The sequence below is a fragment of the Rhea americana genome, unplaced genomic scaffold, assembly GCF_003343005.1.
Source record: "Rhea americana isolate MKP2758 unplaced genomic scaffold, rheAme1 scaffold_21, whole genome shotgun sequence".
NCBI classification, from domain to species: Eukaryota; Metazoa; Chordata; class Aves; order Rheiformes; family Rheidae; genus Rhea; species Rhea americana.
In genome coordinates this window covers 5,852,247-5,877,307 of record NW_028186258.1, presented here as the reverse complement: position 1 = coordinate 5,877,307, position 25,061 = coordinate 5,852,247, and the positions used below count along the sequence as shown (strand labels likewise).

The following is a 25,061-nucleotide window of genomic DNA, read 5'->3' as shown; positions in this document are numbered from 1 at the left end:
TTTTTTTTTAGTGTGCCTATTAGTGGTTGTGTTTGCCAGCAGAACCATCAGGAGTTGCTAGTAGGCACTTGGTGCTTTTGAAATTTAGGCAAATAAATCATAAATACCTAATCTGAGAGTGTGTCAGTATGTATGCTTTTGCTTAGACAGTTACATACYTGTTTGTGCATAAACATTATTCCCATATATGATAATATATTGATAAAATATATATATTTTAAAAGCATTACAGTTGCACTGATATCTGGATGGAAAAACCTGCAGGTAATACGGTTCAGCATACCAATTTTGAAGAAATCACTTGTTTTGAAAATCTTCAAGAGAAGTTTATATAAGTAAGTAAAAGCTGCTCTGAATTGAATAGGCTAACGGTTAAGTTTTGTAAAATATATTGAATGCAAAATACTGCTTAGGAAATCTTGACAATAAAGGCAAATTTAGAAAAAAAGTCTTGGAAACAGTGGGTTTCTAGGCATTTTTAACATTAGTACAAAATTTGTATCCAAGTCAGTGGGAGTCTTTTCGATGCCTAATGAAGTGTGCTTGATTTACAAAGTTGGTATTGAAACTGTTTCTTTAACACAAAAATAACGACTAGGTAAGATTACAACTATAATRGATATGAAAAAGGCACAAAATGTACCACGTTGCCGCTATAAAAGTCAGAGAGCTTTGGAAAATACTGGTTATATAGAAGCACCTAGGCAGGAGCTGCTCTGGCTTTGTTGTCAGTAACAAAAGAAAGGGAGGGTTGGGAGAGATTAGGAAAAAGCTAGTTTTAACTGAATTTCTCTAACATTCTCATACTAGTGCAGAGTCATGTAAGAATAGCCAATTTTTTAAAAAAGAATATACTAATGTTATTCTGACTTAAAAGATAATATCTTAAAAGTTAAGTCTGTCAATAAAGAGAGAAAACTAATAGTCAGTAATCAAAAAACAAAGAAAAAATTGAATTAAGTCTTTGCTAATGTATTTCATAATTAAATCTCCTTAGTGGATGGGTAGGATAATTTATTTAATTGTAATATAGTGGTACAATACTGTGCCTTCTGATATTACATCTCTGTAATAAAAGAATCAGCCTGACTTTCGTGATAAACACATTTCTGCCAAAAACCTCTCTTGATTCCRCACTGTTTTTCTTTGAGAGAGGGGGGATTATAACACCTTCGATTTTAAAACCTATTGYATTTGTCTCATTTGCACTGTGTCCTGATCGTGGTGTTTGCTGTGCTCCCCCAGAAACATCACGGTAGCTGAACGCTGCTTTTCTAAAATTACTAGACATGATCTCCTTCTGAAAGCTTTCCTTCTCTTTCCYGTGCGACTGATCTTTTGATCCTTTGCTGGAGCGGGACATTGCGCTGAAGTTCCAAGGTACACAGCATGGCTTTTGGCATTTTCAAGTGTATACTACTACTTAGTGGTTTACCCTTGACTGATATTCCCTCTGCTCAGAAGTTCTTCATACACAGYCAGCTAAACTAATGCATATACTGTCTGTGTCTGGTTTCATTACAATGAATTGGACAGATTGACCTCCTTAATACTCTTCAAAGCACATTATTAGTCTGTATAGTCCCTTGAGGGTATATTGTCATCTCTTGAAAGAAGACTTACTGTCTTCTCAAAAAGAGGGGAAAAAATGCCAATGTACCTAAAATTAAGTAAAAATATGTATTTTTCCACCTTTAGGTTATTCACTGTTAGCTATCTTATCTTCCTGTAGCTAATATTTGTTTCACCATCTTCACATGAAAAAAAATAGAAAGAACTTTTATATTAAGAGTCAATTTGAAAAAGCAGAGTGGAGAAAATAAACACTTTGTTCAGCCAATGCGGGAAATACATGGTGGAATAAAACCAAGAATTTATGAAACAAAGTTAACAACAAACCCCTGTGCAAACTGAAAGTTAAATCAGATGCAAGTAGAAATAGAAGCAGTGTTGTAACAGAGGTGACAACAGCGGGGTAGCTGTGGGATCCAGGCTCACARGGATGGCGTGAGCATCCTCCGAGCAGCTGGGAAGAAGAGCAGCAGGGGAGGCTGGAGCCCCCACYGTGCCGGTGCAGTCACTGATGTTGATCTTCCCTGTGCCTTGAGCTGAAGTTTCTCGTTGAGCCTTGTGGCTGGTTTTTAGGTGTGCATTATGTTGCATTTGATTTTTGTATTTATGTATGCTGCCCTAAATTAATGTTCTAGTTTCAACTTGGTATCTTCACAGCGCCTTCCCCTCCTTTCCCTCTAGATTCAGTACCTCCTCAGTTTATCAGGTTCCTCGTTCCTGGTTCAAAGGTACCTTCTAATCTGGGATTCTGCAAGTTCACTTCTCTGGAGATCTAATAAAACTCTCTAATGAGGTCTGTGTTTCAAGATTTGTCTTCCTTGACTACTCAGCAGAGTTTGACACACTTCATTATTCTCTCCTTTAGTTTGCATTCTTCCTCAACTTTTATTCTTCTAGGTGCTTTTATTTCTTTTTATTTCTTTTAAACCAGCCTTCATTTTCTTGTTCTGTGCCTGTTTTCCTTCCCCCTTTCTGTGTGCCTCTCTCGGAGCTTCTGCCTGGACCGTTTTGCCTTCTGTTGGTATCACTGTTACAGCTGCCCTTTGGCGTGGTTTGCACTATGCAAGCGTGATGCCTCAGGCCTCCTCTCTTGCTGATGTTTCAGTGATGCTTGGAAGCTGGTCTGAGGAGCTCTTTGAGGCAGTGAGGGTCTTTACAGACCTCCAGCTGACCTCTGGCTGTGAAAAGGCCACTTGCTGTTGCTCTGCAAACAATAAAGAGGGGTGCTATTAATACAGATAAAAATAATCCTAATATTTTACTTAACTAACGGATAAACAGATGAAATGCTAAATGTAGGATGACTTGACAAATGTTCCATACTTAATGCTTCAAATAAGGAGAAATGAAAAATCTGCTTTTAGTATTTTTGCATGTCCTATGCAMCATTTCTAATGAGGATTAGTAGCATTGAGTTATTCTACTGTATCTATACTTTAGGTAGCTGCTTAAGTTTTAGCCCTATTTAAGAGATTTCTTAAAGAGATTTAGTTCTGTTTTATTCAATAGTTAGCAAAACATAAAATCAGGACTGCTGGTAGTTTTTGTGTTATGTCCTGCATCCACTGACACTGGCAATCGGTGCAGCAATTTTTGTCTTGTCTATATTAAACTGTGACTTTTAATTCTGCTACTCTTACTAGTCTTAAAGCAGTTTACCCAACTGGACATTAATGGTATGTTCCTTAAGGCCAGTTCAGTGTTTGTTTGTGATTTTTGATCAATTATTTATGCCTCTAACATTATAGCKTAGTCTTTTACTTTTTTGAGTCCTTCCTCTCCTCTCACATCGAGCATCCAATCGGGAACTCCTCTTTAATACAAACCCACCGCTYTTCTCTTCTGTAAGCTTGCAGACAGTGTTTCTTCTCTTGCTGGAGGTGGTCTCTGCAGAAGATGTTGCCAAAGGGTCCTCATTAACTAGCTAGCGGAAGTTTKGAGCAGTCAGCTACCTTTCCTTCAGTCGATAAAGTCAATAAAGTGTGCTAATCTGTTTGATTGTTAGCAGCCTTTAGAGCTACCTTGCAGCCTTCCGTGTAAACACAGCTGTCTGCCCAAGGTCTTGTCAAYGAGGATGGGTTTTCTGAGGTTCTTCTAATTACATTGTTCATACCAGTGAGTTAAAAAATAAACTCTTAATCTAACGAATTAGATTAGAAGGTAAAGCTTTCTGCTTGTTTTGTTTTCTTTTTTTTTTTTTTTTGGCTTTTACATGCTAACAGTTGCCCTTTCAAATTTTTCTAGAAACTCATGAGGGCTAGGAATTCTCCTTTAAAGTGAGAAAGCCATTGGTATGTAACCAAGTGTGTTTGAGATGTGATGTAAAGAAGCATTATGGCCCTGTTAGGTTTGCCTCCTGATATTTATTTCTTTATATTTATTTATTTATTTTACACCAAGGTGGTATGTTTCTTCCTTCTCAGCAAAAGGGAAAAGACAGGGATATACACACCCAGCTTTTGTTCTCTGAAGTAATTTATTATAAACAACTGTCTGGTAAAAAGTGACTAACACCGTTCATCTYGGTGCAAAACAAGCCTTCAGCAGCGTGGCGGAAGCGAGAGCACTTCTGAGCTGTGGTGCTTTATCGCATTGGGTTTTCCTGTGGGATAATTCACTGGCCTAACCTTGGAGAAACCTGCTACATCTAGAAAATCCTCTGAGGCCRCATGCTGTGCTGATGGGAATGTAGATAAGTACGCCGTTGTTTTTTTTAAAACATACTTAATAATGTTTTGAAAGAAATTGAATTAAAAATTTTGCAGAAAAGAAACATTTATTTGCTTGTGATGCAGAGCAGCAGGAAAGACGAATGGTAATTTTTGCTGGCTGTTTGGGTGACTCAGTGAAGGCTGATGGAATATCTGTTAAGTACTTTGAATTGAAGTTTGAGATTTAGCTACAAAACTCATCATCCTGCAATAAAGAGGAAAATGTAATTTATTTGTCAATATATAGGATGAAAGTCTACTGAAGCTAGATGCTACTGAGAGTAAATTGAATTTGAATTCATTAAGTGTCTAGAAACAATCACTAAGTCAGTAATGAAACAGTAGCAAATGCAAAAACAAGCTTTTAATACTAGCATGGATTTTGTTGAGCTTGCTGCATGTCTCTTCCTGCTACCTGCAATCATTTAATCTTTCCACCTCTTTGTCTCGTTACTTTCCCACCGATAATAAGTTCGGTCGTCTGATTTTGTGCTGCGGGGTTCCCAGCGCTCCGTGTTCGCGTGGCTGTCGGCGTTGCCGGCTGCCGAACGGCGGGAGGAGGAGGAGTTAGCGCGGTGCTCCGCGCTCTGGCAGCACCTTGCAGAAGGCTTCAAGGCACGCCGCAGTGGTCAGGTTCCTCCCTGTGCCTCCGAGATAAGGACCTCTTAACACTTATTTTACAAATTGGTGACTAGAGACAGAGAACGTGAGTTCTGCCTAAATTATGCTGTGAATCAGGCAGAATTCCCCTTCTGACCCCTGGTCTCACAGCRCGTGTGAGCAAGCAGCTCTCTTTGCCTTCACAAAGCACTGCGAAAATAGATGGTATTTGCTCTTCATCCTCAGGATGAAGGGGATAGGGTTTTTTTCTTTTTAGAGGAGAGGAATTGGAGAGAAGAGTTTTTSTTATCAAGAAGAAACTGAATCTCTTCCTTAATGAGAGCTCCATTTGGGYAAATAATTATAATGTGATATTTTGGGCATTTATTTCAGGTCCATAAAGCTTCGAAAGATATTGAATATTTAAAAGGAGTGTTCTAAGATGTTCTGAATCCTCAAGGGACAGATTAATAACTTTTAAGCTAAAATATTTTAAAATAAGAAAGTTATATTCCAATGAGTTTTTTGCCTACTTAAAATAACCCAGCTGTGAAACTGGAAGTATGTGGAACTAAGTGTTCTTTGTTCAGAGTTTAAAAATAATTCAAAACCCTGGAGATCTGGAAGCAGATGTCTCTGCTTCAGGATTCGTGAGGCCCAAACAATGGTGATATCTCGTTGTCAGCATACTGATTTCGTATTCATGTGGCACCCATTTTATTCATTAGAAAAAGTTTCTTTTTTCTACTAGTCAAAGCRTAGTTTGGAGGGACCTGGGTTGTTTTGTTCTGTGCGTTTGGACAAATCACTGCTCCAGTCTGATTCAGCCTCCTCGRATCCGTAACAGGGCTGTCAACCTTGGCACCGTAAAGGAGCATCAGTACCTCCGAACGTTCGCAGAGCCGTGGAAGTCGTTCTGAGAGCCCTCCGAGGGCGCCGGAAGCAGCGCGCTGATGGCAGCTCTGCCCGGTCCGCGTCCGGGAGCTTCACGGCGTGGGCTGCATACGCACCGCAGCACGGTGCGGAGGGCTGAGAAAGCTGCTCTTGCCAGCCAGGCTCCGCAGCGCTCAGTTAGGGTGCGACGTCTCCGATCTTCTTGCTTTAATTCTGTTGTCTCTTATTTCTGTTCTTTATTTCTTTGTCAGCTTCTTTCCGTAACAATTATCATACGTTCAGTGTCTCAATACCAATACGAGCCTCTTGGAATTGTAGTTACGTTTTTTAATAGATATTGCCATTTTAACCTGCAGTTTCAAATATAAATTACCATTTTATTGGGTAGATGACTCATTCTAAATTGTTCGTTTCCTGATGCTGTGGGCAGGATAGCTGAAACGATAGTATCTGAACACAAATACATGTTTTATCGAGGAGCATTATAGAAAGCTTTAGGGTAAAGATTTAACATGAAATGTTTCTTTTTCTTCAACCCTAAAATAATTAATACTTTCATGTAGCGTTTTTCATCTATGRCTTTTGTCATTGTTCATTTTCTAACCTGCACCATACATACAGACAGTTATAATTGTATATATTACTCTCCTGAGAGGAGGTTTTTTAAACATTTAATCTYAGTTAAGAAACATTCAGCATTCATATTTCAGACATTATTTCAGTCAGTGTATTCAAACATTTCTCCTCTTAACAGAGGAAGCTTTGATTAAAAAGTATCTACCCGATGCGCAGTGTCTTTCATTGGACAGACATGGGAATTTTATCCTGTTGATTTTAAGATAGCTACTTGGCTCAATGTTGAGGCAGACTGAAAATAAACTGTTACTTAAGTGTGTTAAATTAATGATACGTAATTTTATCAGGGAAAGACCTAGGTGAATTTTTTGTGGAAAATATGTTACTTTTTCTGTGTACAATAAAACCAAAGCTTGGTGTACATTACTGTCTCCGTAGGTAACCGGCTTTGCAAGTTCTGTATTTTAAACCATCTAGTATGTCAGGTAGGGTGCTGACACTGTAAGAAATCCCGGCCTGTTGCATGCTTCAGGAGACATTAGGACATATCTGCAGTAACAGGGACTAGTGGATCTGAAAGCTACTGTACTTTGGCAGTGTCAAGACGAAGTGTAAATGTTTGGGTAAATAAGGAGATTGAATTATATCTAGTCCAGGAGAAATTGTATACAAATGGTATATGTATTGAGGGAGTAGCTAGCAGTAAAAGGAAAAGGCTTCGTGGACTTAAACTTTTATTGAGCTGTGATGAAAGCCTTTCTTTTAATGTTGTCTTGCTCTTGCAGAGTGCCCTCATTTGTTGTGCCTGACACAAAATAGGTAAAATAAATAAATAAATAAAAATAATAAAATGAGAACTTGCTCTGTCTTGCTTAAAGTAGCTGTGGGAGTTGAGCGGAATGAGACATGATAAATTAGTGATGCTAAGTGCTGAAGGAAGATGGAAAAGTGGTAAGTGAAAGTAGAGAGGTGCCGATCTCTAACGCTGTGATTGATGGTCCAGGCACGGAGGTGATGGCRGAAGCGGTGGGCAGGGGTCTAAAGCAGTGAATGGGTTTTTAAAGCGAATGTGTGAACTTGGGACTAATAGTAATTGTGCTTACCAGAACAGTGCATTAATTCCATAGAAAAGCTTTATAGACAAATATTTGTTGTCTTTTTTAAAAATCTATTTACTTCAGGGAATATAATACAATTTTGTAAAAATCTAACATTATTATGKCAGGGTTTTTATTCTTGTAACCCTATGTTTTAGAGTTTACTGCAGGTCTAATTTGACTTTTTCTGTCTGACAGCTTGCTGATCTTTGGACTCATTGTAAGCTTATTTAGTTTAGCTGTTGATTTATAAGGTCTGAGTCTAAATAATTGCAATATTGGTATAGGTTTTGTGGTTAATTTTTGCAGTGTATTAGGATACACTCCAATCATTTTTAAACCCATTTGTGGATCTTGGAGTTTAGATTCTCATAAAGATCTCTGACCTTATGAAAGTGGAGTTTCAGGTAATTTCAGGTGAACCGGATTGTCACAGACTCTGATCGCTATCCTGTTCACTAAGATAATCAGGTGTCTGCTGTTCTTATTTGTCTAAATAAAAGTAGTAGTTAAATTTTTTTCTATCTATCTGTCTTTCTATAAAATACAGCCTTGCACTGTGGCCTGTTAATATGATTTTATATGCTGTTAATGGCACATAGCCAAACAGCAAAAGAGTTAGGTTTATTAAAAACAAAAAAGTTAACTGTGGAAAAAAGTATGTAAAAATATGTTATATTTCCAGGTCTTTTGCTCTAAACTGTTTCAGGATAAAAACAGTTTTGGTTTTTTTTCCAATGTTCATATCCCTGAAGCAGGTTTTGCTTCAAACCCATTTCTAAATTTCTTTCGACTGAACACTTTTTATGCTGGTGTACTTGAAGCACAAATCTGTTGAGCAAGTAAAATTGCTTATTGAGGTTTGCAGATCTCTGTTTTAATTAATGTAGAAATATTGACATTTTAGGGCTATTGAGGGTTTTGTGGATTTTTTTTGAAAAAAAAAATTGGAAGATGTCTGTTCATTTGGTCACTGAATTGCTCTGGGTAGCATGAGTGTATTCTGGAGCTGAGGTGGCCTTTTTTTTAACTTACTGTTGTGCTCAAAATAATTGAGCAAAGAGAAAACCATAGGAAACAAGTCTTTCAACAGATTTCTCAGCTTCAAAAGAAGTTCCAAAATTTGTGGCAGCTTTTCATTTCGATGGTTTCTAAGATAAAATAAGTGTTTTACTGGTCTGTAGGTCTGTAGTTTGTTTTCGTTTAAGCTAATTATCCCAAAATAAATGTATTAAATTCAAAAATTCAAGCAGGGAGGCCTCTTTTTTGCCTTGCCCCACAGGTGGGGGCTTGCCCTGCCGAGGGTCGGACGGAGCGCTTCTCCRGCAGCAGCAGAGAAACACCTGTTACAAGGTATTGCTGGCATTCCTGAGATAAAAATTAAAAGTTCCTTCAAATTTATCTTATGAACTTTATTTCCTTTGCAACTTGCAACATGTCCAGGAAAGGACGTTACAGATTTGTCTGTGCAAATTTCKTAGAATCAGAAAATCTCCCCAGGGTGGCTTCTCGGTGCTTGTCAACACGTTTGCAGAACTGGCCGCRCAGTTCGTTTGCGGGAGCGTGGGCGCTGCTGTGCAGCTGGCTTCCAGTGTTATTCAGGTGGGCGCATGAAAAATCATCACATTGCGTCGTAATTTGTGGATTATATAATGTAATGATCATTAATGATTTGTGTCTGATGGTTGAACTGAGATTGACCCTTTTACACGTTAAGGCCTGCACAAATTGTTTCTCTGGACTGGAGCTGCAGGGTGATATATGGAAAGACAACTGCCTGCTTTGGCATGAAATATATATCAGATTACAGAAGCACCTGTTAAGGGTGACTCTTCTATAGCGAACAAGTGTTTTGTCGTTATCCGTTAAAAATGACCRTTACCATCCATTATAGCTGACCATAAATCTCAGAAACTGGCAATGTGAAGTCTTCCAACTGAAAACTGAGTGTGGTTGGCATCTAGGCATGGTCTCAAAGCAACATGTTCCTCCAGGACATGGGACAGGGATTAAAGTATTTTATTTTTATACTGGGAATTTTTTTTTTATTTATATAACTGTATCCGCAGTGAGTTGGACTAGGATTGTGGAGGCCAGGTGAGGTTCAGTCCAACAGATTGCTGCGTTCCTCCGCAGATGTTCTGCTCCCTCCATCTCCTGCGGTTCACAGCTGTATTGTCAAGTAATAGTTAACGATATTCCTGGATCAGTAGGTGGTTAAGAGACATTTTGCATCATAATTGTAGCCATGTTATGCAAAGCATACCGTTAAAGGACAATACATTGAATAACATGGAGAAAAATACTATGTCTACTTATTGCAGAACCTTTTTTTTTTTGTTTTGAATAGATAAAGCATTTAGTGTAAATCTAAAATTCTTCAATTCACTTCTTTTTGCTAGAAAGAAATTGCCCAAAGAAATGTAAGAGACATATTTTTCCTGAATGTGAATTTCTCAACGTAAACTGCCAGAAGCATTATGTTACCATATTTAAGCAGCTTCTTGCTAATTGCTGTATATTGCTATCTGATAGTTTATATCATGCACACTGTGAAAGTGTTATCTGAAACCACTTGATTTCTTTTGAATGTAAAAGTTCATCTGGAGGAAGTTATTAATGTCTCCTCCTTTTAGTTTCATTTAATGGTGAGGAAAAGCTTTCCAGGCTGAAGTGACATTTGTTAAGGACTTTCGGAGACACAATGTAATTTCTGGCTGCCTAGTTTATAAATATTTACTTTACGTTTAAGTTGTTTTGTGTCCTGCCATTGAGATAGTCTGTTACGAATATTTCCCAATTTTTAATATTTTGTTTTATCTTCTATTAAAAAAACCCCACACATTTAATTTCTTCCAGCTCCTTACTGGTAGGGTATGAATGTCTACGTTGCCCCCAAGATTGAATAGCCCACTGCAGAAGGAATGCTGTATATCTTACTGAAAAAAATAGTTTTCATGTGTTTTTACAGGCCTGCCACATAACTGGTGCTAGCAAAACTGGTTTTCCAAGATTTTTTCCCTTTCCTTGCTCTTCATGTCAGTCTTCAATGTATTTGTAATATCGGAATCTCTTTTCAGCAGGATTAATATTGTGCAATTCCATTTGTACCCAGGATTAATTTTAATAATTGCTTTTAATGCAGCCTTACAAAGGCTTAACTAAGAGCACTAGGAAAAACCTGTGTTGGTTTACATACTGGGAATATTATAGAGAAAAAATAGTTTCTTTTCTTCTTTTTAAAGCATTGCATTACTTGCAGATGAGTAAAAATGCGCTTCCTCTGCTGTCATACACGCCAGGCAGTTTCCGTAGACGCATTCTTTATAATCACTGGCTAAACACGGCATTGTAATACGCTTTATGAATATGACTTAAGTTCCTGCCAGGCTATTAATTTCCCCAATCATAACATCAGTCTGCGGGGTTCCTAGCAGAAGACCACAACCAAATGGTATGTGAGGCAAAGAATAGATGCATGGCCAGCCCCTGGGCTTGTTCTTCTCTGTTAACATGTTGGTGACCTAAGGACAGTTGTGCATCATTGCTGGGAACCCTGATTTTTGACTGAATTTTGCAAAATCAGAGTAAGGTCAAATCAGTGCARTGTTTCCTCACCTGTTAAGAGAATGAGACAAGTAATGTATTAATTTGTCATTTTTTTACCCGTTGCTTTTGGATATACATTTTCTCTGTAAAAATTGAACTAGCAGGACTCAAGACAGGAAGCTTTAAAAGTCATGTGCAACAGACACATAGCAACAGTTCGTGTATGAAGGCATCACTAATTTGCGCTGGCTGGGAGATTTCACGTCAAACAAGGAGAAATATTTGCAGAGTGCCTTATTTGTAAGGGGGYGAGGATGTATAAACACAAGAACAGGTAAAGCTGATGGGATTTGGTGTCATCAGCATCATTTGCCCTTGGCTGGTTAATGTTACCGGCTTCGTGGAGGATACGGTGTTTATAAAGGTTGGTAGCGTACAGGTCGTATACGCTGGAACGCTTTCAAGAGCCGTGAAATTGCCCTAATTTGGGCCTCGGCTGAGGAGTGTTCTTACTCCGGGGTGACGGCATCTAAGCTCGCGTTCCCGCGGGCTTTCCTCCGTGGCAGAGTCTGCACCAGCCGGGCAGCTCCTCTGGCGTGGGCTCCCCCAGGGAAACGCTCGCGTGGAACGAGGCGCAGAGCAGAYGGTCCTTACCAAAACCGTGGTCCGTGGAAGAGTTTATGGACGGGCATATTCAGAACATCTAGCTGGAACGTGTTCCCGTGTTAGTAAATRGTTTGGTGGGGTCTTTTGCTATCCCCCCAGCTTTTTTTGTGCTTTGAACAGTGCAGAGTTAACTGTCAGATATTAAATATTAATAGATTATATTACTGTTCATCATTAAATGCTGTAAGTACTTTGACTAACACTGTGAAGCAGACTCGTTCAACCTTAGGAGCAAAGTGGCGATGGCCGCAGCCGGGAGGAAACCCTCCTCCGGGCCTCGGGGCGCGGGATGCCGGTGTTCCTCCCGGCGCTCCCGTCATCCACCAGCAAACCCCCCCAAAGGGTCGCATCCTGCCCACGGGACGGCAGCTGCGTCCCGGTTCCCATCCTCGATCGCAGGGTGCTCTCCTCCGTGGTCACAGCAGGGCCCTTCTGCAGAGTTGTTTGGTTTTATATTAACGCCTGTGTATTATACCTGTGATTTTATAGGTTATTTTTTACAAATTAGTGCACTGTAACGCCTTTCAAAATTGCCTTTAGTAACCCTTATGTTTAAAAATCTGTTCTTTCAGAATTTTACTGTGCACTGTTAATGTTTTCTTAAAGTTCTGTTGTTTTTTCTGACTTTTTAACCAGCTAATAAATAGTAATTGCTACACTGATAGGGAGAAGTGTTGTGGATAAGACACTTCGCTGTGATCTCTGGTGTTGCAGGGTCAGGATTTGAATCCAGAAGCTGCTCTCAGGGTGTCTTGGACATTTGGTCCTAATTGCCTGATTTTTTTTTTCACTTCAGCCAGGAAGTTAGGATTATTTAGATTATCAAAGGAGAAGGTGCTGACTTTGCTATAGAACATCTACTGAACGCTCTCTAACGCTAACTAGTCCAATGTTCCTGTACTCCTTGTTCTGCAGAATTTAGTGTGCTTGGATTACTTGGATTACTTTTCTGAGGAAGGGTTTTTTAGACATAATGAAAAGACATCTGTTCAAGGCATAAATAAATACTGCTTCAGTGGTTATATAATATAAAACACCATTGGAAGACTTTGGGCATTAGTATCCACCATGATAAGATTTTGGCTATGATTTCTTATGAGCAATATTTTCATACTGAGGTGCAGATTTTGAGATGAGCAAATTCTTCCCTCAGTAATAGAATTTATAGGCACCGTTACCCTATAGGATTTTGTCTCTGGCGAACAAAATTCGTGTTAGGAAATGTCTGCTGCATGTTTACAGGCACTGACTCCTTCCTCGTGAAATGACAGAGCTAAGACAAAGAACAAAAATGAGATGGTATGTTTTAATTATGCATATTTTACCATCTTTTCTGCCCTTTTTTGTGATTAAGCAATGTATAAAATATCAGGCAAATATGAATTATTCAGTGAGGAACTTTGAAGACAATTTCCTTGGCTATTTCAAAGTCATGTCAGTCTGTGATAATTTATCAAATTATAAACAGAGATTCCCTCACCCCCCAAATTTCTGTGACTCATTGAAAAATTGTTTAGTCATGAAATTTTGACTAATTATGAAATGAAATTTTTTCAGACTTCCCTGAAATCGTTTCTGATTTGRTGCAGTGTCAGCGAAGTTTTGTCAGGCTGCCAGAGCGAACGGGCACGTCGTTCCCGGACGGCCCCGGGAGCTGCTGCACGGGCCGGGAAGCGGCAGCAGCCTGCAGCTTCCGGGGAAGCGGAGGTGACRGGTTAGTGAGAAACCTCGACAGCTTCTTTTATCCCGAAAGAGCAAATGCTAGACTACAGCACGAGGAAAGGAGGAGCTGGAGCCGCGAGCGCAAGGCAAGGATATAGCCTTGCATCTCCTGGCAATGAGAAGCTAAGCTGATGAAGCAAAAATCATCTAGTCAAAGCCCCACTTTGTTCTGTTTTTGTGTGCATCTCCCCCAAATGTTCTGTAGCCAAGGGAATTCTTAAAGTGTATTTATTAGCATTTATGTCATTTTTTTAAAATGGTGTTAGAAAAGGAATATTTCATCTTTCTTGCACTTACAAAAATGCAAGTTTGTTCTTGGCCCTACATTTAAGTGAGCTGTTGAGCTGTGACATAAGTAACTGGATCAAGTGACGATAAATACGAAGTTCTTAGGCTGCGGCACTTGTCCCAGCTGCAGGGCTGTTTAGCCACGCTGATTTTACTCCTCTGTCCGGCTTTCCCCAGCTGCCGAGCTCCGTCGTGGCGCTGCTCCGGAGCAGTGCTCCCGAGAGCAAGGCCAGGACGGCAGCACCGGGCGCATCAGCGGTGTGGGAATTCGTGATTTGGGGAGCTGTGATGAGTGGGACACAGTGAGGAGGWGTAAGCGCTTAAATTAGACGCCTCCACACCCTGTAACGCAGCAGAAAGGGCCGCTGAGAAACACGGGGAAGAAATCTGCCTCTTACTGTAAGGATGCCTAAAGTTAGTGTTGTRAATACCTTTCCTGATGATCAGAACAGCCTTCTTAAAGCTACCTAGAGTTAAAAGTAAGGACAAAGCATTTAGAGGAGCAATATTTTGACRTGACAAGTGCCAGTCCTGTTTGGAGGGCCTGCGCTGGCTGCGGCTGCAGCGCGTGCGGTCAGGTTCCCGGAGCAGCTCCTCTAGAGAAACCCGGCTCTAGGATGGCAGCATCCTCCCTTCCTTTCCAGAAGATCAATGGGCTTTAAAAACAAAACAAAACAACAACAACAAAAAAACTACTGTTGAAACAGCAACTCCAGATTCCAAGGAGGTTTGCTTGAAAAAAATGCTGAAAAATGTGTCAGTACTTATCTTGACATAAAGGTAAAATAAACGTGCAGAAGCTGTAGCATGTGCAATACCCTGGAGCAGACAAACTTCTCTTTGGATTTTCTTTTTTTTCCCCTGTTCAGGATAAATCCTGCTGCATTATTCAGTTTCCACAAACAAATCAGTGCTGGAGTTGATGATTTTACCTTTAGATTTTAAACCATATGTTGATGTATATGGATATTAAAACTTCCTGTTTGGTAGCAGTACAGCCAGACATATAAATGTCTGTCTKTACTTGGAGGTGCTGAAGTACGCGCAGATGCTGCTGTGGGAGGTGGGGAAGAGAAGGTACTTGGTAAATAAGTGGGTAAGGTTTTAGTGCAAACATGTTAGGTGCACTCTTCCAGTAGTGTTCACCATTTTAAAGGAGCAAATAGTGTTCTGCAATGTGATGAGACGTGGGAAATGTAAACCAGTTATTTCTCAGTGCCTTACACGCTGAAAGTTGCTTAAACGTTGGAACAGTGGCTTGGAGAGCTGCATTCATTAGCGCTGTTCTTCACCTTGCTGCTGAACTACTTTGATACTTTTTGACAAATCAGCTCATGTTTATCTGCTCAAATCTGTTACTTAATAGCTGTTAGGACCTTAAACCACAGTGTTTCTAACCAGATTAGACAGGAGTAACTGAGAGCAGGGTTTGATTTTCAAAATAAAATGCTTTTTGTCATCGTTTTTGTTGTCAGCAGTCAAAAAGTTTGGGGGTCACAATGATGCACTCCTAAGTCTTAGTATGCTAAAAATAATCTCAACCTACAGATRTGATGGCCTCTGAAAGAGAGTTTGCTAGGATTCCCATTCTTACCTATGCTGATTCTGATTATTTCTTGGATAAATGTGTGTTACTTGCTTGTAGGAAGTGCATGCGAGCCTCAGCAGATGTTGAACTGTTTGACCTGATACTGCTGCGCTCTGGGTCACTGCTTTTGCAGAGACACCAGGGGATTTCAGATTGCTTGGTTTCCAGCCTTTATCTCATTTCATCTTCTGTTTAAATGAATGAGGTCCAGCTGGATGTGGGATCCAGCTGAGGAAAGCAGGGATTTTTTTTTTTTAATGGTATAATCCCTAGCATCACCAAGTTTGCTGGTGATGAAATTTAAAAAAAGATTGATGGGAACTTATTTATTGTATAGAAGTATATTAAACAATATAAAATAGTTGAAGTACAACCTCATGTCCCACAGCCAAACGATAATAAGTAATGTAACTTACTGATATTAAATCCTTCATCATGTTAACGTTGCAGTTCTCCTAACTGCATTTCGGCTCCCTTGGAAAAGAAAAGAAACTGCAATATAACTTGTAATAATAAACCATTCAACATATTGTACCAAGCAAGAGGTAGCAATGCCCTGTTATGTAGTGGGAAGTTATGCTTTGGTTACTGCGTCCATCTGATCAACATTAAACTATATATTGTAAAATGTCCTAAAGGGGTAAAGGATACCCTGTGTTGAAAAGGRTGTATGTTCAACAAATAAGTTAGTTAAGAAAACTAAAACTAACAACGTAGTTTTTGAGCAAGGCCCATAAAGCTGTGCTGTGTCTTTCCGGTGGCTCTTCTGAGTCCAGATTCCTAGCATCTAGACCTGCTTAAAAACTCTCAAACTAAAAAGAAAACCAGCTTCATAAGACAGGTTACTATATCTATAACTAAGTTTTAAACTCGGTTTCTTTATTGAAGAAATTTATACATTGTAATATCCTGCTGAATTGTGTCTGAAATAAATTCTTGCTTCATCTGCTTCTAGTCATGAGCCAGTTTCCAACAGGAGCTTTTGTTTATGCACTTTCTGTAATTATACTGCAGTTTCTTCATTAAAAAAGAATGAGCAAAAAATAGCCAGTAAACACTGAGTCCCTTCCGAATTTAACTGTCTTTATAGTAATTAGGAAATTATAAATCCCTGTGAGTACAGTCATGCTAATCTTCTTTCTCCATTTGCCAACTCAATCAGTGCTATTCTATACAAGAAGAACATGAACMAAAGGCAGCAATCAAAATCAGTGGATTCAATGACCACCTGTTTCTTTTAATTAAAAATAGTAATTTTAGTGTGCATTCCGGGAGGGGACTGAAAAATCTGCCTCAAAATCTTTTTTGAATTGTGGTCAGGTTGTTCTCTACACTTGTGCAGAAGAGAAGGAAATAGTTACTTGTTGGTAATTGTCAAAGCTAATTAAAGGTGGATTTTCTGTGTTAGTGTAACTTTGAAGAAAAGCTGTAGAGCCACCTTCTTAAATCTCTTCAGGTTGATGAAAGAGAGAACCGGTCCTAATAGCCCTATGGGAAAGGGATTTCTTTATTCTTATGTTCAGCTGGGCTACAATTTCTTATCCTGAAGGACTTTTCTGCTACGGGAAGTGAGACTGGGTCTCCGCGCGGTTCCCAGCCCCGAATCGGCGGAGGCGCTGCCCGGGCCGTGCCGTGCCGTGCCGTGCCGTGCGGGCTCGGCAGCGGCTCCCGCGTGCGCTCGGCCCCGCCGGCTCTGCTCGGCGCCGCGCTCCGCGTGCGCGTCAGCTCGGCGCGCTCCTGCCTCTCCGTCGCCGCAGGAGGCTGCCTTTCCTCCGCTGCGATCTTGTCCTGCGGTTTGCGTGTGTTTTATCTGTGATTTTGCTTTACCCTGGTCTTTTTATCCCYCCATTAGCTGTATACCTGTAGGCGATTCTGACCCTGGTACGTTACGGGCATCGTGGTAGGTGAGAGGATTCCCGTTCCTCGGGTGGCGGAGGAGGCAGAGCTTCCTTTAAGCCGTGTCGGAAGGCCACTCCAAATAGCGAAACTCCTGATTCTTCGTAGAGACAGAATTGCTGGAAAGAGTTGGTTGTGTGTTGTGGAGAGGGACAGTAGTTTGTGGTATCAAGTACGTAGAAGCTGGTGTTTCTGTCCCCGTAGGGAATGTTTAAGGGTTGTATATTAATGTGGGGAAAAAAAAGATCTGCTGGTTTTTCAGGGCATTTCTAATTGTGCGGAGGAGCACTGATTTCTTATCTCTTACAATTTATTGTATGTATCTTTGCACTTCTTTAATATGTTGTCTCCCCTTTTGTTTTCATTGGAAATTCAACCAGTTAGTGTCTCAATTTATGATTCTGAGATTTTTAGGAATTGAGAAATTATTTTTCTAAGTTAGTAATTTGAGACCTTTTAAGCTTGCTATTCCTTTAGACATTTCAACTAGTAAATACGTGTATTTTCAAGAGTCTGGCAGAGGGTGAAGAACAGTCCTGTAGTTGCATCATGGAGCTAGGATGTGGAAGACCTGGGTTCATTTCTTCATTTACACAGGAAGGCCCTGGGTGCTGAAGGCCTCGATACGCTGTTGTGGCCRTACAGGTAGTCTGCTGTACTGATGCAGAACTCAAAACTTTTAAATGCTTTTTGTCATGCAAAATACAATTTGCACTTTCACCGTAATTATTTTTACCCTTGCATTTTTGCATATTCCGCTTCTCAGCACAAAAATAACAGTTCAGCTATGGAAAAAAAAGTTCACCAAGCATAGRCAGTTTTAAAAATGTTTTAAATCTTGAATCTTGCCTCAAGCTTAATTACTGTGCTTGTGTTGGTGTTAATGACTGAAAACAGTCATTTTTTTCCCCCACCTTGATAACTAGTGCAGTACAGGAACCGGCACTGACAGATCTGCTTACAGCATTGCTCGAAATTACTTGCCAAAATCTTGCAAGCTGTGGATGCTGAATTAAAGACTCCAGGTTTTGAGCTCAGTACACAGTGCTCGTGACACGGTTATTGATGCTCTCCGGTCTGTTACAGTGAAAGTACTTGAACAAATAATCATGTAATGTTGCTTTGTATGTAAAATGCCCACTGATTCAAACCTCACACGAGGTGCTTTTTGTACGTTTTATTCTTAAAAGCAATGTGATGATTTAATGACTTCAAAATTATAGTAGATTTAGTGTTGGTACCAATGGGAATGAAATTCTAATCAAAAGGGAGCTTTTCGAAAGAATTCAGAAAGAAAATACTCATAAACTGTATTGTAATGTGTTGAAGCACACGTGGACGCTCTGCTGCTAGTTAACCATGCACTTTCCGTTACTCCACGCCTTCGATCCAGAAGAAACTATGGAATGGTCTTTTACAGGAGAGTGCTTGCAGTTGTTGCTGTTCAGTAAAGGAAATGCATTCATTTTTGCAGAGCAGAGAGAAAAATCAGAAATGGTGGCAGTTGTGCTACAAGGGGCAAAATTTAGTTCAGAGAAAGTGCACGGATTTAAGCCTGTGCAGTTCGGCGCCGTGCCTCTGCGTTCGTCTGCCTCCCTCTGCTGGGCTGCGAGCGCAAGCCTTCCTCCTCCTCGGCCCCACAGCCTCGGAGCAAACCAGCGCGATGGCACAGGCGGAAGGCTGCCTGCCTGCCCGGGCAATCACTTCTGCAGCCTTCATAATGCCTTTTTTTGCAGGCTTCTGCTCAAATTTCAGGTTTCTTTCCGTAAGCGCAAGTATGGCCAGTGTCGTCGAGGCACACCGGTCTCAGATATGAGGTGGGTGAACAGGATTTTGGTTTTCAGAGCTGTATGTGTAAATGTCATTCCTCTTTATAGGTGTTCTGCACCCATCTATGCCATTAAAGGCTCTGAAATTCTGGTCTATTATGGTAATAAGCCAACTTGCAGAGCACTGGCTAATGTTCTGCCAATTTCGAAGGTATCTCAGAGGCAAATACTTAAATTATCTATGAAACTTGATTGCCCAGTTTCCTTTCTGATTTAATTATACTGTATCCCATCCAGTTGTACTCATAAAAATGTGAAATTGTCTTAATAATAGCAGAGAATCCACTTCCCAGCCTGCAAATAATGTTGATTGTAATGTGGTGTATCGCTCATCACCAATGAACAAGTACCCCGCTAATGCTTTCCCGCTGCCACTTTCCCACTTTGTAATTTTGATGGATTTTGGAAGCAGAAGTGGGTTTTCCCTTTCGAGTTTCGCARTTATCGTGTGCCAAGTTTGGTGCAAAGTTCAATTCTCTTGCAAATAGCAGCCGTTATCTGGCAGCTCATCTGGCAGCTCCTGGCTTGTCTCCCCATGTTTACTACGAGGGGCGACTGCCAGCAAGGCTTCTGGAATCGCAGAAAGCTGACGTTGATCAAAAGCGGATAGCTGAAGAAAATTTACAGCCGTTTACTTTCCCAAATAAGAGTAGTTGCTATGGAGGTTTTTCGGTTTTGCTCAATGTTTTTAAGAACTTGCAAGATACTAACATCTGGGAGGTTTTGTGGTTGTTTTTAGTTTATTTCTTGGATCTCTGTATAAAACGAGGCTTAAAGAGTGCAACCAGACAAGCTTGGACTATGGTGAAGTGAAGGCTCTGATGAATGAGGTGTATGTTAAACATTGGGTCTACGTAAGTCAGAAGCTACAGTCGTGACTGTGTTCAGTCTTGTCCTTCAGTTCTCAGACAACATGCCTACTGCGCTCCCATCTCAGTAGTTTACGGAAAATTACAGAAAAAAGACAGTATTATTCTCTCAGTATCTGTACATAATCCTTYAATGCATATTTAAAATCCTTTAATGCATATTAACACTGGTATATATTAGACTGTGTTAATACACTAATAAGTGTTAATTGCTTTTAGTAATACAAGTAGTTACCAGTATCTACAATATAATAATTATTGCTATAATTAAAGTTTAAAATGTAGGTTCAAGCAGAGTTCTAACTGCATGAGAAACCCACTTGAAGTATAGGAATAACACAGTTTAATCATCTATGAAAGACTGATAGAGATTTCTTACTTTCTTTGTACAGTGTCAGACTTGCTTACAAATTAATAATTATTTGATGTTTTATATTCTTAAAAAGCATTTTCTGGGCTTGTTAAGTTTTTTTTAAACTATATTTTTAGCTATTCAATGTCTTTGGATAAGGCCTTTTAAAAAAGATACTTTGTTAATATTTTCTTTTAATATATTTCAGCAATTAGGGCTTTTTCTTTGTTAATATTTTCTTTTAATATATTTCAGCAATTAGGGCTTTTTCTTTGTTAATATTTTCTTTTAATGTATTTCAGCAATTAGGGCTTTTTCTTTTAACATGCTTGAGCTGTTAATGTTTAAAGATATGTCATGCTGATTCTTTTAACTTCCTATTTAGCAAGCCAGCATAGTGATTAGAATACCACTAAATGTCATGCCTCCTATTTTATAAACCGTATTGAATGTTTTGCTTAAAGATGCCAGAGAACACAGAAGTACCAGGAGATTAACCCCAGGCACAGGATGGCGTGTGCCCATCACCGCAGTCGGGGACACAGTGCCTGGCGGTGAAGCTGTGCTTTTGCCTCGCACCTCTTCTCCCACCCAAGGGTTCGTATACCTGGACATCTCCCACTACTTGCCCAGTCTGATTACGAACTAAACACCATACAAAGACCTACTAAAATCTGCTTTCAGATTTTCTTGCTGGTTTTTATGCTTAGGATTTGGCCAACTGTGKCATGAGAGAGCATCTCTTTATGTGGAGGGTTTATTTCCATGAAGTTTGCCTTTGGGCTTGCAATACCCCTTCAGTTCTTCTGCTCCTAAAGTAAGCACTCTTGACACAGTTAAAAAGTTGACGAAGTGCCATTTGCTCACATTCATTTATACGGAAGATGTGAAACAGGAGCAAAGCCTATAATCTTGGGAGCTTCCTGGAAGTGGGCTGGGAGAAGCCCAAGTGTTGCTAGAATTGCAGCATCCACGGTTGTCTTGTGAGTGCAAACGAGTCGCTGCTTAGAAAGAGTGGTCCTGCAGTGGTTGTAGYGAAGTTTTCAAGTCTCACCCATTTAATGAAAAAATAAGCTATTCTAATATAGGGAAAGGCATTACATCAGTGATCTACTTAGAGTAAATTAATTGGTAAAATTATGGTGGCCAGTCTACCTAATATGACCCACTAAAATAGACAGCTTGTACGTTTGTTGTATCTTACGACCCGTTGATGGAAAACTTACTTATTATAAGAAATGAATAATGATTCAAATTATATATGTTGACCCCTACAAGGCCAAATCAAATTTGATCCAACTTGATTTGTGTATTTATATGAATGTTTTTATTTCATTGTTTTATAAAAATGCTTTTACAGTTATTCTATAGTCACACACAGTTAAGCACAGGAGTAGGCTTCGGCTCATGTAGTGTTGCTTTGTAGTAAGAGTGGAATAGTTGTCCTTAAGTGTCAAAACATTTTTAAGCCAGCACACACGCCTGCTTCAACTTAATTACCATGTATATTCCATTGATTGGAATGGAATTATTTGGTYGTGTTTGTTACATAATTTCAGTATAATATACAGGTTCAATGGATTCTATTAGACATTCACTATAATAATTTCCTGTAGTACTTTCCCCTCTATATTATTACTTTATAGTCATAAATACCACTTATGTCAGATGTTAAATGCAACTTTAGAAATCTGTTTATTCAGTGTCATTCTTAGAAGCTGTGGGTTTTGTCCTTCTTAGCAACAGATGTGCTTAGGAAAAGAATGTTTAACTATATGTATTTATAAGGCAGCTAGTTCCCTTATATCTTCCAAACAAAATGAAATTAATGAACAGTTAGCTTTGAAAATAAATTTTAAGTTGTTTGGAGGGCATAGTCAGACCYTATCCATCAGATGACCTTAGAGAAACGCAGCGTTCCCATGGCCCCGCTCCAGAGGAGCCACTGGCTGCATCTTTAATGAACAGCAAGGCAGATATTCTGCAGAGCGGTTTGAGTGGCCTTCCATGTAGGTTAACTGCGTTGACRAAATAAATATGGTTGTTGAGCAGCTTGTGTTTCGTATCTCAAGCTTTGTAATAAACAGAGCATGTGAACTACAGCAGCCATCTGAATTCTTGATCGAAAGTCTTCACTGGTTACCTTGGGCAACATGTTAGTCATCTAATTTCTATCTGTGCTGTGAAAACTGCTGCTTACAGATGCGTGATAAAATACGCAATCAATACCAAAAAAATCACTAAAAATGCTTAATGATACAAAAGGACAAAAAAGCTCTCCACAAAGTATAAGATACTAAAATACTAGGTTGGGAGGTAAGGTTTTGTGTTCTAATAGACGCATTTCCGTTCAAATTACTGTTAAGAGTTCCTGAACTTCTTCATTTTTTGGCAAAGCACTTCTACTAGAGGAGGTTTTTATTTCYGAAGAAATAGTTAGCAGGCTTTCCATTTTATCTGATGCATCATGCTTTGCTTTTGATTCTTGTTAAAAGTGATTTTAGTTTTTGTTTAATGACAGTTCGATGAGTCTTCCCCAATGTAAAGGTATATTAATACCAATAGCAAACAAACAGAAGAAACTTTCCGAGTCTTCGTTTTGCCGTTGTGTTTTGGCTGAGGATGCGTTAATGGGTGAAAGACCCGGCGTTTCCTAACCTCCGTAGCCTTTCTGCCGGGGAACGGGGCTTAACAACCGAAGGGGGGGGGAGGAAGAAAAAAAACCATGAGCAATAATTGGTTTTGGTCTCCAGCGTATTTCTTCAGCAAAGAAGAATTTCAGCTCTGCCCCGCGTTTGCCGGAGCTGGGAGCGTACTGATAGTTTTGCCTGAAAGACAGACGTAAACGGTGTTTCCTGAATCTGCGTTAAGCGGTTGTTAACCGTTGTTAAGCAGTTTGGGTGTTCGCCGTTTTGCTGGTCCTGAATTTTCCAAGCTGCTGGTGGCCTTACAATGTCCTCACTGTAAATTTCCGCGCTGGAAACTTGGACAGGAATAAGAGTCTCTSTAAAATATTTATTACGTGCCAAGTTAGAAATAGTTTGCTTTCACTTACAGAGCTGGAAAACGTGCAGCTTTTCGAGACGATCCCGTCGTTAGGATCCCGATTTTGCGGTCGTTTTACTGTAATGTAGATTCGTCCCATGGCAAACTGTTACTCCCCGCTCTTCTCCTGTGTTTTGTGGCACCATGTCAGAACGGGTAGCAAGCTGTAGTTAAGCACAGTTTATAAATAAATAGACAGTACGGACACTTTAGCCAGAGGATGAATCCTGTCACCATACTTTCTGTTTGTGTACAGTCAATATATTGAAATTTTAATGTAGGTGGACAGCAGAAGCAAGCCTGTGTTCGCTGAACCGACGTGCTGTTTCCAGCAGGGCTGGTAGATGGGCGCAGGGCGGCCGCGGAGGCACCGCCAGGCAGGGGAGAGGCCACCCGGCTCTCTCCCGCTGCTCTGCTTTGTGAACACCCTACAGGCTGCAGTGGATTTTTCTGTGGCACAGGTTGCCGAATTACAAAGTGTTTGGTATTTGCAGGAATATGTGAAAGGTATGCCAGTTTGCTTCAGTATGACTTGAGAATCTCTCTCTGCTTCTTTAGGACCCCAGAAGCAAGCACAAGTTTAAGATCCACACGTACGGCAGCCCGACCTTCTGTGACCACTGCGGGTCCCTGCTCTATGGGCTTATACATCAAGGGATGAAATGTGACAGTAAGTTTTTCCATGTTTCCAAATGATGTTTTAGAAACTAAGTGGAAACAGTTTCTTTTCCGCGGGAAAGGCCGTTTCTACTGGCAGTTATTTATAGTATGGTATGTTTCCAGTAGATATTTCAGCACTAATGCAGATGCATTCAGTGCTAATGCCGATCAGCCCTGCTGCTGCAGGAGAGGTGTCTTGAGTTTGAGGCGTGCAGAGGCCTTGTCAGTCCTGAGGAAGGACAGTTGGGGAGTGAGATGAGTGCACTGTTGAAGGCTGGAATTGCAGTTCAGTTGGTAGCCAGAGTCCGGTATTTCATTTGCATTTCGTTTGTCTTGGAAGTCTTCTGCTAGAAAATCTAATAATCAGTTTAAGCCTAACTTCTTCCTTTGCTACAGCAGGGAATAGTACCCTGTTTCCTTAGTCATGTCCCCAGCAAGCCTTTTTCCCATGAGCTATTTCCCTTTCTTTGTCATGCATGCTGTTAACCATAGCTTTAGGTTTCTGAAGTAGATTCATTGTTTCATCATCCACTGTTTAGAAAATTACTTTAAGATGGAAACRATCCGTGTTGGTTAGTTTAGAAGGAAAAAGAAAAAAAAACAGCAATCTTCTCTAAAGTCTTACCAATCTTACCAATCCTAAAGTCTTGCCAACAGTTACGCATTTTAATCCTAACTTTCCTTTTGCTCAGTGTTTGCAGTGTAATCATATTGTTGTTTTCTCATGGATATCTGAACCATTTTTATATCCACAGCTTGTGATATGAATGTTCATAAGCAATGTGTAATAAATGTCCCAAGCCTCTGTGGAATGGATCACACAGAGAAAAGAGGAAGGATTTATCTGAAAGCTGAAGTCACTGGGGACAAACTGGAAGTAACAGGTAAATGACATTTTGGAAGTTTGCAAATTTTTTGAGATATGTAATATATACCATGGGTTTATATATATTAGTCTGTCTTGTGCATTGAAGCCCATGACAGAGTGTTTATCTTCTGTAGTTTTAGGATTTCATTCAATGTCTCCCTGAATCAAGAAATGCCATATTAATTGGCATTCTGAAGAACCCACATATGTTAAAATAAATACAAGAATGAAAACTGTAATAATAACTTTAAATACTCGAGACTGTTAACTAGAAAATCT

At 39.9% G+C, this 25,061-nt stretch overlaps 1 protein-coding gene across 1 annotated transcript in view; it reads left to right on the top strand.

Annotated features, from left to right (window-relative positions):
- Positions 1-25,061, top strand: part of PRKCA (protein kinase C alpha) — a 148,730-nt gene that overhangs the window by 70,795 nt on the left and 52,874 nt on the right. The window contains exons 4-5 of the mRNA XM_085304790.1: positions 23,813-23,924; positions 24,670-24,798. Coding sequence (XP_085160916.1) covers positions 23,813-23,924; positions 24,670-24,798 — 241 coding nt within the window. The remainder of the gene's footprint in view (positions 1-23,812; positions 23,925-24,669; positions 24,799-25,061) is intronic.